Genomic DNA, 18,151 nt, shown 5'->3' with positions numbered 1-18,151 from the left:
TCGCAAAGGCGGGAAACTCTGAAATAGTCGGACCCTTAGGCCCCTTCCACACAGCTAGAGAAAAGCCCACATTATCTGCTTTGAACTGTGATGTATGGGAGTGTGGACTCAGATAACTCACTTCAAAGCAGATACTGTGAGAGTTTCTGCCTTGCTATTCTGGAATATAGGGCTGTGTGGAAGGGCCTTTATACTTAGGCCCCTTCCACACAGCTGTATAAACTCCACATTGAACTGTGTGGATTTTATACAACTGTGTGGAAGTGGCCTTAGATAATCCAATTCAAAGCAGATATTGTGGATTATCTGCCTACATATTCTGTTTTGTATGGCAGTATGGAAAGGCCCTGAAGAACCAGAAGTAGACACCAAAAGCTTTTGGTTGTATATATAGACTTCCACGCTAGTGGGCATCCTGCAGAATTGATACATTTTTTACAACTGCCTGGTAAAGTAAAGCAGGTAAAGTTTTCCCTTGACATTAAGTCCAGTCATGTCCAACTCTGGGAGGTTGGTGCTCATCTCCATTTCTAAGCCGAAGAGTCGGCGTTGTCCATAGACACCTCCAAGGTCATGACTGCATGGAGCACCGTTACCTTCCTGCTGGAGCAGTACCTATTGATCTACTCACATTTGCATGTTTTTGAACTGCTAGGTTGGCAGAAGCTGGGGCTAACAGCAGGAGCTCACACTGCTCTCCAGATTCAAACCTGCAACCTTTCGGTAAGCAAGTTCAATAGCTCAGTGGTTTAACCACTGCGCCACCGGGGTCTCCTAGAACTGCCTGCTTACATTTAAAAACTGAGTGGGTAGAATAGCTACATACCGAACCCCCTGATCAAGTATAGAGGTCTTGAGACCTAAGCCCCAGATTGAAGGAAGGATTATGAGAGGGAAAGGACAAGGGGTGGAACGAAGGCATCCCAGTGCGGAACATGGGAATTCCAGGATTTAATGAGATTTTGTGGTGGGTTTATTTTCTTTTTTAATGGACAATGCTGGCAGACTTACTTACTTACTTAGGCGATCCCTTGTAGTCCGAGGATGATTGTCCTCCAAGTGTAGTATCCTGGCGGTGGGTCCGTGGGTGAGTGTGGAGCCCTATTCTTGATCTGCATCTTCTCCCGCAGTGAGGGCATTGGTTTCCAGGTGGAAGGTGGTCCCGGTTGGGGTTGGCTTGACGCGCCTTCCTCTTGGCACGTTTTTTCGCTCTCTATTTGTGCTGCTTCAAATTCTGCAGCACTGCTGGTCACAGCTGACCTCCAACTGGAGCGCTTAAGGGCCAGGGCTTCCCAGTTCTCAGTGTCTATGCCAGAGTTTTTAAGGTTTTCTTTGAGCCCATCTTTAAATCTCTTTTCCTGTCCTCCAACATTTCATTTTCCATTCTTGAGTTCGGAGTAGAGCAACTGCTTTGGGAGACGGTGGTCGGGCATCTGGACAACATGGCCAGTCCAGTGGAGTTGATGACAGAGGACCATGCTGGCAAACCGTATACAGGCAGTCCCCAAGTTATGAACAAGATATGTCTTGCAGGTTTGTTCTTAAGCTGAATTTGTTTGTCAGGGAAATTCACTCCTGAACGCGTTATAATGGGGGAAAGGTGTCTAGAAATGTGGAGACTGACAACCTCACCATACAGGCTGATTTGCCCGTTGTATGCCACTTCCTCATCCCTTTCACCATGGATTCCATTACACAATAAACATCGACTTCCAGTCGGGTTCCACGGTGAAAGGGAAAAGGAAGTGGTGTATGCCGCCGCCACCACAGAATGGAAGGCTTCCCAAGTTGCTTTTGCTACAATGGGGCAGCAGATGGTTCCCCCATTGGATGGGGATGGCAGTAAGTCGGGCGATGCAGAGCATCGGGTCCATCAGGAACCTACGGATTTGCCACTATATGTGGTGAATCCCTCACTTAACGTCATAAGGTCCCAAATGAACATGTTGTTTAGGTTGGCAGAAATGCATCTTTGAAAGTAACACCTGGATTTTTGTTGTTTTAGATATCAACATAAATCTTAGATTGTACAGGCAGTCCCGGCGTAACAAATATCCGACTTACAAACAATTCCTAGTTAAGAAAGGGGTGAGACAACAGGAAATGAGAGAAATCTACCCCTCAGAAGGGAAATACATTCCTGAAAAAGTTATCATGGGGAAAAGGTGTCTCCCCTGAAGGTTTATCTCCAATCCTCATTTTCACAAGCCAATTTTTTCAAAATACAATTATCAAAGGGACAGAAAGTGAGCTGAAATATTCTGAAGAGGCAGAGACAGCAAAACCAACACCACAGGGGTGTTCACCCTTCCCTATGCTATCCAGAGTATGTGTATGTGTGTGAACAAGCCTACAGAACATATCTTGTTTGTAACTTGGGAACTGCCTGTACTGTTAAGACGGGACTATATTTTCTAATTATTGACAGACCAAATATCTGTTATAGGTAGATCTATGGAAGGAATGACAGAGTCCCTCCAAAACTGTGCCATAATTTGATATTTCTAAAGAACTGAATTAAGACTAAAAAAAAGTATAGAACTTGTTTTCACAGCAGGGTAAGTTGACTGGCTGTTTATGAATGATGCACCCCTCCTAACCTTTAATTGTTGGATTCTAATGTTCAGGCTACTCTGGATATGGCTGATAGGAACTGCAGTCCAACCACAACTGGAGAGCATCCATTTCTCTGCAAGAAGTGAATGAGGAAATGATGCCAAGTTGTTGTGAGATGTACTGAAGAAAGTGCACTACCCAATGCAGGAATATAGCAAAGAGATACAATAAAGAGCTATGGAAATAAAGTTTTATTGTAAAATACATGGATTACAACAACTTGTGTTGTATGAATGAAATGGGAAATACAAATCTTTCATCTTTTTTTAGTCATACCTATGTCCACTTTCCTGTCCATCCAGCAAAAAGATGTAATTTCTGTGCTTGTAAATAAAAATTTATAAGATTTTTCAGAAAATAACAAAATATTGTTGAAGTCAGTTACAATATGAGTATAGAGATCTGTCACTATCCTCAAATCAGAACCAAAGAGCAATTATAAACTCTCTGCATATATAGGAAGACGGTTCTTGTTTAGTTATAACAGGTATGGTGTAAACATTATGAAACTGCATCTTGCTGGTGACTTTTCAGACACACAAAAGAATTACATGATCAAGCTTTAAAAGCCAAGAAATCTATACAAAAGTAGAGTGGCTGAGTCCATATGACAATGGTGTTATCTGGGTAAACTACTTAACACAGTATAAGTGTACACTGTCCAAGGAATTTATTTCTGTACCTAATCTTCAAGCCACCTCTACAGATTTCCTAACCACTAATTCTCTTGTTACTCAAACTTCCCTATCAAGGGCCCACCATATTAGGTTGAGAAAATGAAGGGTTTTACAGCTGTGAAAAAATAATGACCATTCTGTACATAATTCCTGGCTAGCTCAGCAGAGGAGACTGCAGAGCAGCAGGGTGGGCAATATGACAAAAAGAGTCCTTATGCTGTTCTGGCCACCCAGTTTCAAATACACACCCAAACTATAGATAGGGCATCACGTCAGGAGGAAGGGATCACTGGAATTCTGCCTCCTCACAGTCCCAGGTCTTGCCAGGTTGGCATTCTTTCAGAATCAAATCCTGGATATCTGATGTTTTGCAATTCAGCCTTCTACACAGTTCTAGAGCAAGGTGGCTTGCTTTTAAACAAGTTCAAATGGGACAGAAACATAAGAATGGATTTTCACAAGGACTATGAATATGTCTGAATCAAAGAGTGGAGCACTGTGAAATATATGAATGTGGTATAACCCTAAGCAAATATTAACTGCAGGATTTATAAGCGTATACTTTTGTCCACTTTAATGGAGTGTTGGTACATAGAAAATACAATCAGTCCCGTAGATTTTGCAAACAGTAACCTGATACAGATTAAAGGTGATCCTAAAACAGTAATATAATTTTTAAAAATCAGTTGAATCGAAATAGGATAGAATAGTTCTTTAAATAATGCTGGGAAAACAGTCCAAAATATTATGAACTGCTAGCAAAAGTTTTGGGACAGCATTTGCATGTCAAAGATGCAATGAATACTGTCTCACACATATGCCTCATCTTGAGATAATGATCAAAAGCCCCTGAATCATTAATGCAAAAAACACTACTATGGTGAATAACTTTTTATTATTATTAAACTACTGTAACGAAATAGCTGATTATAATGTATGTTTTAAATGTGTTTATTAATGCTGAGATATGATATGTGCAGGCCAGCTGATTTGTCACCTGAGCGACAAATCAGCAATGCCATAGCAATGGAACCGGCTGTTAGATTGTATCCAAATTGGAGGAGCCAAAGGGGCGGAGCTAACTGCCACCTGGCAGACACAGGCATTTTAAAAGGTCCGTTTCTTTTAGTCAGTGGACCAAAGTGGAAGTTGGGTTCTGGTGTGTGGAGAAACCAAACCAAGAGGTTTAAGTCTTCAGCTTGTGTGTTTAGAGAGTCAATTCGACCTGTTTAAATTAGTAATTAGCTCATGAGCTAAGGGAAAAAGAAACCCCAGTAGAAATCCATAACTTCAGTGGGGATAGCTGAAGGGAGAAAAAGGCAAGTCAGTGCCTTGAAGTGTCAGTTAAGAAAAGAAAGATACTTTGCAGTGAAATAAGTATAAAACCAGTCTGGTGGAAGTAAAAGCCATACTGAGAGTTATATTGGAAACTGTCTAACTAAAGTCAACTGTAACAACATTTAAAGGAATACAGAATAACCATCAAACCTTGTACACCTGTGAATCCTTAAATAAATATTTCCTTGATCAGTTCTTTATAATTAAGACTCAGGCCCACTTATTGAGAAGAAAATTTACCTCAGAAGATGGCAACTGAAGATATTGGAAGAAAGGATTCTGGTTGGGGTAATGAGTTACTCCTTTTTTTAAAACAAAGTGCCTCAAGTAAAAACATTTTAAAAGTCAAGCTTCAGCTACACGCACCACCACTACTTTAGTCTCCTCATTGCCCTGGTTTATATATGTGTGTGCGTGTGACATTTGTTCGTCGTATTTTACAACTAATACTAAGAATTGTGGGTGAATTGTGGTACACATTTTTGAATTAGTGACTTCAAACCAGAATAAGGCTGCAATCCATATTTGTGAGTAAGTTCCATTGAATTCTATGGCATTTATTCTGAGTGGACTAACTGAACTTTGGCATAAGCTGCTATTCCCAACCATAACAGACCCGCTGAACCAACTGTCCATTGAGGTCAGCAACTGACTCAATGATTCAATTCTAGCTCAAATCTGTTATTCCAGTTATTTGTTGCCTACTGAAATAAAAGTCTCATTTATTTCTACTGGAGCTATTTCAAGTAAACTAATCTGGATTCCATCCAGTAAATTTTTAAAAACCCTAAACTTAAGAACAATTTCAAAAGGCAGAATACAAGAAAATTCTATATAAAGATATTTCAGGTATTTGAGACTGAATTCCCTACAAGAATGATAATATGAATTGTGATTCTTGTTGAATACGGGGTGATTTCTGAATTAAAATCAGGAAGGGCAGTCATCCCATTAAGACTGATTTAGAAATCAAATTGCATTTCAGAACATTTATATTTTAAACAGTGCATCGCCTATGTATAAGGTACAACTCACTGATTTCTACTGGAACTTTAGTAGAAGTCTGATGTGATTTCACTCTTTCCTAAAACAGAAGAGAGTTACAAATCTTTCAAGGCTGAGGGAACCAATGCCTGCACTACCATACTTAGATCTGAGTTTAAAGAGAACAAAACTAAACATCCCCAGGAAGAAAAAATCAAATGTAATAAATAGTTGCTATGTACTTCTACTTTTAAGGTACACCCACATTTCAATTCAAATTTAAGAATGTCTCAGAACGAATTTATCGTAAAACACAGACATCCAAAATGCAGAATTTGGCTCGGCAGGTGGGACAAGGCACATGACTTGATAGCCACGTCTCTGGGTGCTGCTGATCCTGTCGGCTGGCAAACCATTTGCCCATGCAAGTAAGGCACCACATAGGGCGGCAGTAGCATTGTTGACACTCCCCTTCGTTTGGTTCTTGACAGCTTTTCACAAGTTTGATATTTGCATTCGTCTGCATACATCCAATGCATGGGTCTAGCTCCTTGAGTCATCCAGGAAGAAATGCAGAAGGCGGAAAAGAAAAGCAAAATAATTAGAATTATATCTACAATGTGATTAATGCCTTTTAACACTTTATAAAGCAGCACAAACAACCTATGTACACTCCCTACAATATAAGAAGCAGACAGTCACCCAAGAATGAAAAAGAGCTATCATTTTTCTGACTGCTTTCAGCATAAATGGCTATCACAATTTAAGCATTCCCTCCTGAATCAAAAGCAGTCCATACAGTACAAATACACTGAACTCTCTCTATCTGCTGGAGTTGGTATCCAGGACCTTAATAATATAGAATTGCATGTATAGACATCCAAATCCATGGATACATAAATATAATTATAAACAATAGCATAGTAAAACATCCTTGTAGAACAGGCATGGGCAAACTTCGGCCCTCCAGGTGTTTTGGACTTCAACTCCCACAATTCCTGGACTCGGGCCCTTTGAATATTTACATAAAACAGTAAGACAAGACTGTCCAGCTGTGATTAAACCATTATTCTAACTTTCTTCAATGTAGATGTGCTTACATATCTTTTCAATAACAGAGTAAAATAATAAATGTAATTAAAATAATGATAGACTAAAATAATAAATGCAATAATAAAAATAGAGTAAAATAGATGTAATAAAATAATAAAGTAAAATAATGTAAATGTAATAATAATAATAATAACAATAATAGAGTAAAATAATAAATGTAATAGTAATAATAATAATAATAATAGTAAAAATAATAATAATAATAATAATAATAATATAACAACAACAACAGAGTAAAATAATAGATAACTTTGACTTGAGTATAAGCCGAGGGGGGCTTTTTCAGCCTAATAAGGGGGCTGAAAAAGTCCAGTATATACAGTATATATTTTGATAGTGACTCTAGATTTAGTGATAAATGCACTAATTCTGTTTCCTACATCACTGCTAACCAAGGCTGTTAATAAATAGTTTAGAAATGCATGTAGAACCTTCTATATTAAAATAACATGTTATACACCATGACTACTGCTGGCTTGAGTATTAAACCAGAAGACTAGGTTTCAAATCTTTGTTCAGTCATGTAAACCCATTGAGTGATGTTGGACAAGTCACATTCTCTCAGCCTGAGGACGGCTGAAAAAATTCTGCCCAGAAAACAACAATGTGAGACATCAGTATTAATCTTAGTCTTGAATACGACATACCTGATTGCTTGGAACAGAGTATGTCTGATTCATCTCTACAAGAGAGGTAAAGGTTTCCAGAAACAAGTCACTGAGACTCTGATGAATTACCACATTAGCAGCATTACGGATGGGAGCATGAAGCTTCTCTCGTAGTTCCCCATATTCTGATGAATTAAGCCTAAAGACATAATGTCAAGACAAGCCATTTATGCAAATATAAAAAGGTAGCATGACTTGTCATACTATTTTGATATGCAGAGAAAGAAAAACAGTAAAACCAAACTTTACAAGCCACAAGGTAATTAAATACAACAGGTTCAAATGAACGTTTATACAACTAACAAATTTTTACCTAAGGAGCCTTCACTGTGCCTCCACAAACTTGAATACAGTAGATTCAGTTAACCACCATCCATGGGGAGTAGTAGATGCCAGATAAATGTCGTTCAATTATTCTGAGATTTACTATTAAAAATAGGCCTAATACTATACCATAAACTAAGTATTGACTTGGAATTACTGTTGTAATGCAGTAATTAAAAGCAAATAAAGACAAATAAAGACAAGCTAAACTTTAAGTGCAGTTATACTGTATTATAAAAACAGCATTGTGAATGCAATATTATTTTGTTGATTTTTTGCCGGTTGCTTGAGAGCTCCAGACACGTGAGCTCCTGTTAACTGAGAGTCTACTGTATATTGCTTATTTCCATACATAAGACTAATAGAAAGGACTGACGATATGAGATAGTCTACCATAAATGCAGGCAAAATGTCAGAAGAGAATGCTTCTAGAACTTAGCCATACAACCCGAAAAACTTACAACCCAATAAAGCAACTATGTTCCTGCCCAACACAGTTTGGGCAGGGAAAAAAGCCAGGATTGCTTACAAAAATTTAATTGATACCAAAGAGAGGGGAGGACTAAATTTACCAGATTTAAAAACCTACTATGAGGCCGCCTGCATGAGCTGGCTCAAAGATTGGATACAATTCCAGAACATAAATCTACTAAATTTAGAAGGACATGGAATCAGATATGGATGGCATTCTTACCTCTGGTATGAAGGAGAGATTAAATAAGGCATTCAATAAACATGTAATTAGGGGAAGCTTAATAGATGTTTGGAAAAGATACAAATTAGGGATGGAACCCAAAACACCCCTGTGGCTGAGGCCAATAGAAGCCATTGGGAGACCCATCTGCAAGGATGATGTCAGAACATATGGGGAACTACTTATCAGGTCCAATGGCCAATGGGCACTGAGGGGAAAAGAAGAATTGGGTATTAAAGATTGGTTCCGATATCATCAATTATACGAAAGATTCAAAAAAGACGAGAAGAGGGGATTTGCTTCCAAAAAATCAGATCTGGAAACTATATTAGATAAAGGGGGAAAAGGATTAATAGCCAGATTATACAAATATATTCTATACTATAATTTGGAAGATAATCGTGTTAAAACCCCCATGATCTCATGGGCAAAAGATTTAGGGAGAAGCATAGATTTTGACATCTGGGAAAATCTGTGGAACAATGGCTTTAAATTTACAGTGGCAGCTTCAATTAGAGATAATGTATACAAAATGTTCTACAGATGCTACATAACTCCAGCCCTCCTAGCCAAAATGGACAATTCACAAACAGGATCCTGTTGGAGGTGCAAAAGAAAGAAAGGGACTTTCTTTCACGTATGGTGGTCGTGCGAACTGGTGCAGATCTATTGGAAAAGAATAATAAAGGAAACAAATAAAATGATTTACAACAAAGTAAAAAAGAACCCAGGGATGTGCCTATTAGGGATATTCAGAGACAGTTTAGAACAGCCAGAGAGAGAAATCTGTTTGTACAGCTTTGCAGCTGCACGCATTACAATTGCCAAAAATTGGAAAGGGGAGAAAACATTAAGCATTAAAGATTGGAAGGATAAATTGTGGGATTATGCACAGATGGCTAAGATTTCAAGCAATTTGAAATATGAAAATAATGAAATATTTGAAAGAAACTGGAAGCTGGCCTTAGCATACTTGACGGGAGAGCTAAAGAAATAAAAACAAGAGGAATTTATTGAATTACAAGTATAGAGGGTTAAATAAGTTGTGCATAAATCCTGCGTGGATTAGTGACGGAAGTCAAGGTGGTGGGTAGCACTGGGGGTGGGTGGAGGGGTAACTGTATGGAGGGTTGTTTGTGTATGTGTGTTTGTTTGTGTATGTGTACTTTTTTGCAACATATATGGTTGGTGTATTATCTTTTCGAAATAAAATTTAATTAAAAAAAAGCAACTGTGTTAAAATGCTTTAAATCAGCTGCCTTCAAACTACTGAATTTATTTGGAATTTGAGACAACATCCATGGTAACCAACAAAAAATAGACATTGACATTTCAAAAAATGGCTGCCGTAGACTATATCACATCCATTTCCTTAAAACACCAACTGATAATGTTAAATGACAGTTTTACTAAATTTGGCAAAAAATGACAACCTGCCTAAAGGGGAGATGGGGGGTGGTCCGAGACACAGTGCATAAAAGTATTTATTTGAATCCAATTTCTGCTCATATAGATCATCCATTTCCTAGAAACGCAAGACATGTGTTTCTCAAAATTGCGTTTTAGTCAAAAGAAGTATTTTCCCAAGTAGGAAAATCATTCCAAATATAAATAACCACACACTCCACAGTAAACAAAAAAACCTCTTTTTTCTTTTCTGGGTTGTATGGCTATGCTCCAGAAGCATTCTCTGCTGACATTTCGTCCACATCTATGGCAGAAATCCTCAGAGGTTGAAGGGTCTGTTGGAAACTGGGCAAGTGGGGTTTATATATCTGTGGAATGTCCAGGGTGGGAGAAAGAACTCTTGTCTGTTGGAGCCAAGTGGGAATTGCAATTGGCCAGCTTGATTAGCACTGAATAGCCTGACAGCTGGCTGGCTGCCTACTTCTTGGGGGAATCCTTTGTTGGGAGGATTCCCCCAGGCAGGAGACATCTTACTATCACAAAAAAGACACCCTGCTATCACAAAAAAGACATTAAAACAACCAAGCTTCCTTAGAGGAAAAAGTATTTGACACTGAAACATACTGAAGGTGTTTACTCTCTTTTTTTTTTTTTTACTGGAAGCATCAGAAACCCATGAACTAAACATGGGAAAACATCGCACTTGCAACATTGTGAGGTAAGGCTCCATGATGCTTTGCATTTTAGAGTAAATAGTATAGGGTACTTGTTAGGCTTCTATAGACTGGAATAAGGAAATATGTAGGAGCAATGGAATATTTAAAATCTATTTTTAAGCCCCCATATTACTTTTAAATAGATAGGAAAGACTCATTTGTCTGGCAGTCTTAAAGGGAATTACAGACTGTAAAAAGAGATTATTTGCAGACTCTCAAAGCAACTAACAAATCAAACAACAAAACAGCACACAAAAATTACAGTTAAAATCATGAATATATGCAAAGAGTAACATATTTAGTCCTCACTGTGATAACAATCACACAGAGAAGGTGACTCCATGTAATGATCTGTCAGTGCTTAAAACCTTTGACCCAGTCCAAGACAAAGAACAAGTGACTGAAAACATAAGCGGTACAAGTCTTCTATTGAGAAAACTCTCAGCTTCTCTCACATCTCATGTGGAATCTGAAGTGTGGTGGTAAAACACTTCAGAAATATATTCAGCAGTGAGTACTTTGAATGTGCCTCCTGCACTAAGTCTCCCAACATACATACTGCAGAGCTGTAAATGCTGCAGAAGAACATAGCATCCATTCCACATGCTGACCACTGACTACAATTCCTTTGGTTACTCTTGCCTCTGTCCTGGTTCACTAGTATGAAAAGCATATTTACATCAACCCAGTTATATGAGTTTTAGTTAGTTTGCTATAAAATACAGCTTTAACTGTGAGATCAATCATGGAATACAGTCGTGAAACATCCATTTCCCCTGACATTAAGCACACTGCAAATACTCAATAAACAGAAAAGTTTATCTGTTTTACCGGATATCAAAAGTTTTCACATTAGGATTAACACTGGAAACACGGATTGTGAGGAACTGCGCAGGCATATTTGAATCTGGCAAGAGTTCGTGCTGTCTGGACTCCACCACTGTCAGAAAGATGTCCCGCTGCTGGGCAATGTGTAAGCAGTATGTAGTCACTTTCATGATCCAAGTGTCTGTAACAATTACTCTTGCTCCTGGGGCACCAGTAGCAAACTTGTCAATCCTCCTGAATTCTGTGTTGATAGAAGAAGCCACGGCCTTCCAGTCTGACTGTGGGAGGGCATAAAGGGAAATTGTCTTGACCAGTGGGTGGTTACTCCAACCATTTTGTGACCAGTAATATGCTAAGATACCAGCAAATGTAGGGGCAAGAACTGCTATCAAGAAGAAGAACTTCCAGCCTTCAGGAGTCTGATGAAAACTGCATAGTTGTTTCTCAGGTGCTGCAAAACACATGCCAATATAATAGCCTGTAAAGGACAAGAAAGTGATTTTAGAAAACAAAACAGAGCTCAGAAATGAATAAGCACACGTCTAATATAACAATCATTGTAATTTAAAGTCTCATATACACTGAACATGTAAACATCTAAAATTCTGTAATACTTCCCACATGTACATTCACTTCAAAACCCTGTCATGTTCCTTGGAATGCCTAAGGATGCATCCACACTATACAGTTAATACAGTTTGACAACATTATAACTGCCATACCTCAATGCTATGGGATCATGGGAGTTGTAGTTCTGAGTCTATGTGAAATCAGCAATGAATCATGTATTTTTTAAAATATATATGGTAAATAAAAGATTTTCATAAGATATGGTGTGTCCCCATTATTTTCATTATGAGAATTATAGAATCATAGAGTTGGAAAATACCACATTTCATGGTCCATCCATTCCAGCCCCTGCCATGCAAGTAAAGCACAATAAAAGGAGCCCGACAGATGGCCGTCCAGTCTATTTAGAAGCTTCCAAGGAAGGAGCTTCCACCACACTCCGAAGCAGAGATCCATAGCTGAACAGCTCTTACAGCCAAGAAGTTCTTCCTAATTACAATTTTACAATTTACAACTGGAGCCTTATCCCCTCGTGCTTCAATCTCTTTTCTGCTTCCAAATCAAGAGAAAAGGGAGGTCTTAAGAAACCTCTCTTCCTGGGATCCTTTTCCTTCTATCAGCTGCCTCCCTCCCCAGGCCTAACTCAAAGAAACCGAAAGCAGCAGGTTTTTGACTGCCACTCCTCTGTCGCCCCTGGTTAAAAATGGCTGCAGAGCCCATGCAGTTACAGGTTTCCAAACAATTCGAAGGCAAATGTCCAAAATGAATCCATGCACTGTACAAGCAGTCTCCAAGTAACAAACATTCGACTTACAAACAATTCATCATTACAAATAAGGGTGAGACAACAGGAAGTGGGAGAAATTCACTCCTGATTGTGTGGTTATGATCGGGGAAAGGTATTTCAAATGAAGCTTTGTCATCAATCCTTGTTTCATAGAATCACAGAGTTGGAAGAGACCTCATGGGCCATCCAGTCCAACCCCGTCAAGAAGCAGAAAAATCACATTCAAAGCACCCCCGAGAGATAGCCATCCAGCCTCTGTTTAAACGCCTCCAAAGAAGGAGCCTCCACCACACTCCAGGGCTGAGAGTTCTACTGCTGAACAGCTCTCACAGTCAGGAAGTTCTTCCTAATATTCAGATGGAATCTCCTTTCTTGTAGTTTGAAGCTATTGTTCTGTGTCCTAGTCTCCAGGGCAGCAGAAAACAAGCTTGCTTCCTCCTCCCTATGACTTCCCCTCACATATTTATACATGGCTATCATGTCCCCTCTCAGCCTTCTCTTCTGCAGGCTAAACATGCCCAGCTCTTTAAGCCGTTCTTCATAGGGCTTGTTCTCCAGACGCCTGATCATTTTAGTTGCCCTCCTCTGGACACATTCCAGCTTGTCAATATCCCTCTTCTATTGTGATGCCCAGAATTGGACACAATATTCCAGGTGGGTCTAACCAAGGCGGAATAGAGGGGTAGCATGACTTCCCTGGATCTAGACCAGGCATGGGGAACCTTCGGCCCTCCAGGTGTGGTGGACTTCAACTCCCACAATTCCTTGAGGCCAAGATAAGCCTTTGGGGCGAATGCCGAGCCTCAAGGAATTGTGGGAGTTGAAGTCCACCACACCTGGAGGGCCGAAGGTTCCTGACCCCTGATCTAGACACTCTACTCCTATTGATGCTGGACAAAATCCCATTGGCTTTTTTTGCCGCCACATCACATTTATGCAATAAGCTTATTTTTTCCAAAAGCCAATTATCACAGGGACAGAAAATTAGGTGAAGTCTTCTGAAAAGGGGCACAGGCAGCAAAGGAAACACCACAGGGGTGTGAACCCTTCCCTATGCTATCCAAACCTAAACCATACACACATATATGGCTGGAGAAACCCTTTAAATGTACCTGTTCTAACTTGCATACTAACTGAACTGAAAAACAAACCTACTGAACCTATCTCGATTGTAACTTGGGGACTGCCTGTACTTCTGTCACTTTACATTGGAAATCAGGGGCCCTTCCACACAGTCCCATATCTAGGGTCGGCTCAACCCATTATGCAAAGTAAGCATTCATAGTATAGTTGATTTTGCCTAAGGGCGCTCTTGAGGGAAAATAGACCTTGATATATGCAAGTTGTAGTTACTGGGATGTATAGTTCACCTAAAATCAAAGAGCATTCTGAACTCCACCAATGATGGAATTGAACCAAATATGGGACACAGAACTCCCACGACGAACAGAGAATATATATCAATGATTGGGTTGGGGGGGGACACACCAAAATACTGTTTGCTTACCGTTGAAAATTACCTAGGGCCGCCTCTCCCAGAACATCAAAGCAGTAAATTCCACATTATCTGAGTGTGGGCTCAGACAACCTAGTTCAAAGCAGATATTCTGGGATATGGGGCTGTGTGGAAAAGCCCCAGGACAAGGGAGGCGACTGAGGGCCCTTCCACACTGCCATATAACCCAGAACATCAAGGCAGAAAACTCCACAAGCTCTGCTTTGAACTGGGTTATCTGAGTTCGCACTGCCCTATATCCCAGTTCAAAGCAGAAAATGTGGGATTTGATTCAGCTGCGTGGAAGGGGCCTAAGGAGACGACTCTGCTTCAAAGGAGTTCTCGAGGCCTGAAGGCGGCAAGGGGGTAGGAGGGGCTCTGGGGCCGGACCTTGCCTCCGCCTGGGCCTTGCCTGGGCCTGGTGTCTCACCGAGGGGCAGGAGGGCGTGGGCCAGGAGGGTGCCGGTGCCCCGCCGCAGGTGGTACTGCACGAAGGCCGCGTCCTCGCTGCCCAGCCAGCCGCCCAGCAGGTTCGGCACCGTCAGGCCGGCCGAGTGGAACTCGTTCGGGGGGAACACGAAGCACACAGCCAGGACCACGTAGGCCAACGTGAACGTGGCCGCGGGGCTCTCCATGGGCAGCCCGCCGCAGAGCGACCCGCCCGCCTGAATGCCTCCAAGGAACGCGAGCCGCGCTGTCGACGAGGCCTTCCCAGCAGAGAAGGCCCCGCCCCAGGGACCGGAAGTTCGGCGCGCTGCATGCTGGGAAGTGTAGTTCAACGCACAAGGCACCGTAAATCCCCCCTCCCTCCGCACCGGAAACGCAGGGGGAATGAAGGGAAAACATCATAGGAGGCTTAGTGTTATTTCCTTATTATTAAATACTAATAGAACATTAAATATCATGTATATTTAATATTAAATTGTGTAGATATTTAATGTTAAATTTTGTTGATATTTAATATCAACTGTATAACATGATTTTTGTTCCTGGGTTATAAATGTCATTTCCTAATTGCTTCTATCCTAGAAACATGGACAAAGGTTACTTGTCAGCAGAGTTATGATGATGATCTTCTTATCTTATTCTTTTCTTATATATAGATAAAAATGTACTGTTCATTTGTGATACCATCAGAACTCAAAAACCACTGGGGGGAATTGACACCAAATTTGGACACAAGAGACCTAACAACCCAATGGATGTCCTCCACTCAAAAATTGATTTTGTCATTTGGGAATTGTCGTTGCTGGGATTTATAGTTTACCTACAATCAAAGAGCATTCTGAACTCCATCAATGATGGAATTGTGCCAAACGTAGCACACAGGGCTGCCATGACCAACAGAAAAAACTGGAAGGGTTTGGTGGACATAGACCTTGAGTTTGGGAATTGTAGTTCACCCACATCCAGAGAGCACTGTGGACTCAAACAATGATGGATCTGGACCAAACTTGGCACGAATATTCCATGTACCCAAATATGAACACAGATGGAGTTTAAGGAGAATAGACCTAGACATTTGGGAGTTGTAGTTGCTGGGATTTATAGTTCACCTACAATCAAAGAGCATTCTGAACTCCACCAATGATGGAATTGAACCAAACATGGCATACAGGACTTCCATGACCAACAGAACACACTGGAAGGGTTTGGTGGGCATTGACCTTGAGTTTGGGACTGGGCCACAGCAATGCGTGACAGGGGACCGCTAGTATCAAATAAAAATAAAAATACTACAGCAGAAGTTTACTTTATTACGGCTTCATAGTAGAAACAAAAAAACGCAGAGATCAGACCAGAGACTACAGCCAGATGCAAACTATAACAACAACAGTAATGAGCCCCACCTGGATCCAATTGACAAGGCCCAACCCACAAGCACTCCAACAATTAAAGGCACAAACCCACCAACCAAACACAACTAAAAACATTCAATGAACAATATAATTTTGCACACTTTATAATACTTTCAACATTACTATGTTTTTTGCAAGACATCATGCTATAGCACATTTATTGTATGTATATATACCTTGTAAGCCGCTCTGAGTCCCCTTTGGGGTGAGAAGGGTGGCATATAAATGTAGTAAATAAATATAAATAAATAAATTTAGCTATAGTTTTTGAATTACTCAGTGTCCAATAGATTATTATTATTATTATTATTATTATTATTAGAAACACAACAAGATGAGTCCACAGCAGACAAGATCATTCTGCTGGCTGTTGTATTGGATCACACGTTGGATATTTCCCAAGTGTCTAGGACTGTGTGATGTATTATTATTATTATTATTATTATTATTAAACTTTATTTATAACCTGCCACCATCTCCCCTCAGGGACTCAGAGTGGCTAACATGAGGCCAAGCCCAACAAATACAATAAACAAATAAGATACATACAGCAAATAATAATAATAATAATAATTATTATTATTATTATTATTATTATTATTAATTAGCTGTGGCTGTCTGGATGAGGAAGAACAAGCTGAAGATCAATCCTGACAACACAGAGGTCCTCCTGGTTGATTGTAAACCGGATCGGGGTATAGGGTGGCAACCTGTGCTAGATGGGGTTGCACTCCCCCTGAAGTCACAGGTCCGCCGTCTGGGTGTCTTCCTGGACTCATCACTTACGTTTGAGGCTCAGGCATCGGTGGTGGCCGGGAGGCCCTTTACACAATTAAGACTTGTGTACCAGCTGCAACCATACCTCGTGAAGTCAGATCTGGCAAGGGTGGTCCATGCCTTAGTCACCTCCAGATTGGATTACTGTAATGCACTCTACGTGGGGCTGCCTTTGAAAACAGACCAGAAATTTCAATTGGTACAACGGGCGGCAGCCAGGTTGCTAACTGATGCTTCTTATAGAGAGCGGTCAACCCTCCTGTTCAAGGAGCTTCATTGGCTGCCGTTCATTTTCCAGTCCCAATTCAAGGTGCAGGTTCTTACCTACAAAGCCCTGAATGGTTTGGGACCTGCCTACCTTCGTGACCACATTTCTGTGTACGAACCCACATGGTCTCTTCGATCATCTGGAGAGGTCCTGCTCGCGCTCCCACCTCCTTCGCAGGCGCGATTGGTGGGGACGAGGGAGAGGGCCTTCTCGGTGGTGGCTCCCTGACTCACTCACGAATTCACTTCCCAAGGACATCAGACATGCCCCAACGCTGAAAACATGGTTGTTCCAGTGTGCCTTCCCAGAATAAGGAAAACTCTTAGCAATATGTCCTCAAATGCACTTTAATATTGATTTAGGATTGTCTGCACAACCTCATCATTCTTTGAAAACCCTATCCTAGTTATACCCTACCTTGTTCATGCCCAGCATTAATTTTAAATATTTCTAAATTTTAATTATTACATTTGGCCCGGCCATAGGTTTTAAATGCTTGTATGTTATTGTTAATTGTGTATTTTTTGTTTATGAGATTTATTTTAACTGTTTTGTGTTGATTATTTGTTATTGCCTTCATTTATTGATGTACTGTGGGCTTGGCCTCATGTAAGCCGCACCAATTGGAGAGATGGTAGTGGAGTACAAATAAAGTTTTATTATTATTATTATTATTATTATTATTATAAACTTGCCACTGGTTCTGAAATATAATAAAAACTCAGTTCAAAGCAGATATTGTGGGTTCTTTTGCCTTGATATTCTGGTTTATATGGCAGTGTGGAAAGGCCCCAGTGATTCCGGCCATGAAAGCCTTTGACAATACAATGTTTTAAAAAATGTATTGTTGAAGGTTTTCATGGCCGGAATCACTGGGTTGTCGTAGGTTCTTTCAGGCTGTGTGGCATTCTCTCCTGGCGTTTTGCCTGCATCTATGGCAAGCATCCTCAGAGGTAGTGAGGTCTGACCTCACTACCTCTGAGGATGCTTGCCATAGACCAGGGGTCCTCAAACTAAGGCCTGGAGGCCG

At 40.5% G+C, this 18,151-nt stretch overlaps 1 protein-coding gene across 1 annotated transcript; it reads right to left on the bottom strand.

The window, feature by feature from the left end:
* Positions 1–2,792: 2,792 nt before the first annotated feature.
* Positions 2,793–14,957, bottom strand: TMEM129 (transmembrane protein 129, E3 ubiquitin ligase). The gene is made up of 4 exons (XM_060769289.2): positions 14,648–14,957; positions 11,369–11,843; positions 7,376–7,535; positions 2,793–6,165 (listed from the first exon to the last, which is right to left on the bottom strand). Exons 1-4 carry the CDS (start codon positions 14,850–14,852, stop codon positions 5,917–5,919), a joined length of 1,089 nt encoding a protein of 362 aa, XP_060625272.2. The 5' UTR covers positions 14,853–14,957; the 3' UTR covers positions 2,793–5,916.
* Positions 14,958–18,151: the final 3,194 nt, after the last annotated feature.

The sequence above is a fragment of the Anolis sagrei genome, chromosome 3 (assembly GCF_037176765.1).
Source record: "Anolis sagrei isolate rAnoSag1 chromosome 3, rAnoSag1.mat, whole genome shotgun sequence".
Classification (NCBI taxonomy): domain Eukaryota; kingdom Metazoa; phylum Chordata; class Lepidosauria; order Squamata; family Dactyloidae; genus Anolis; species Anolis sagrei.
Note: the sequence above shows the minus strand (reverse complement) of the source record. Positions and strands in the feature narration are given on the sequence as shown.

Coding starts and splice junctions, on each gene's coding strand:
- TMEM129 (XM_060769289.2), bottom strand. CDS start 14,852: ATGGAGAGCCCCGCGGCCACGTTCACGTTGGCCTACGTGGTCCTGGCT. Junction 11,844..14,647: donor CCACGCCCTCCTGCCCCTCG/GTGAGACACCAG, acceptor TGTCCTTTACAG/GCTATTATATTGGCATGTGT. Junction 7,536..11,368: donor GTGAAAACTTTTGATATCCG/GTAAAACAGATA, acceptor TTATGTCTTTAG/GCTTAATTCATCAGAATATG.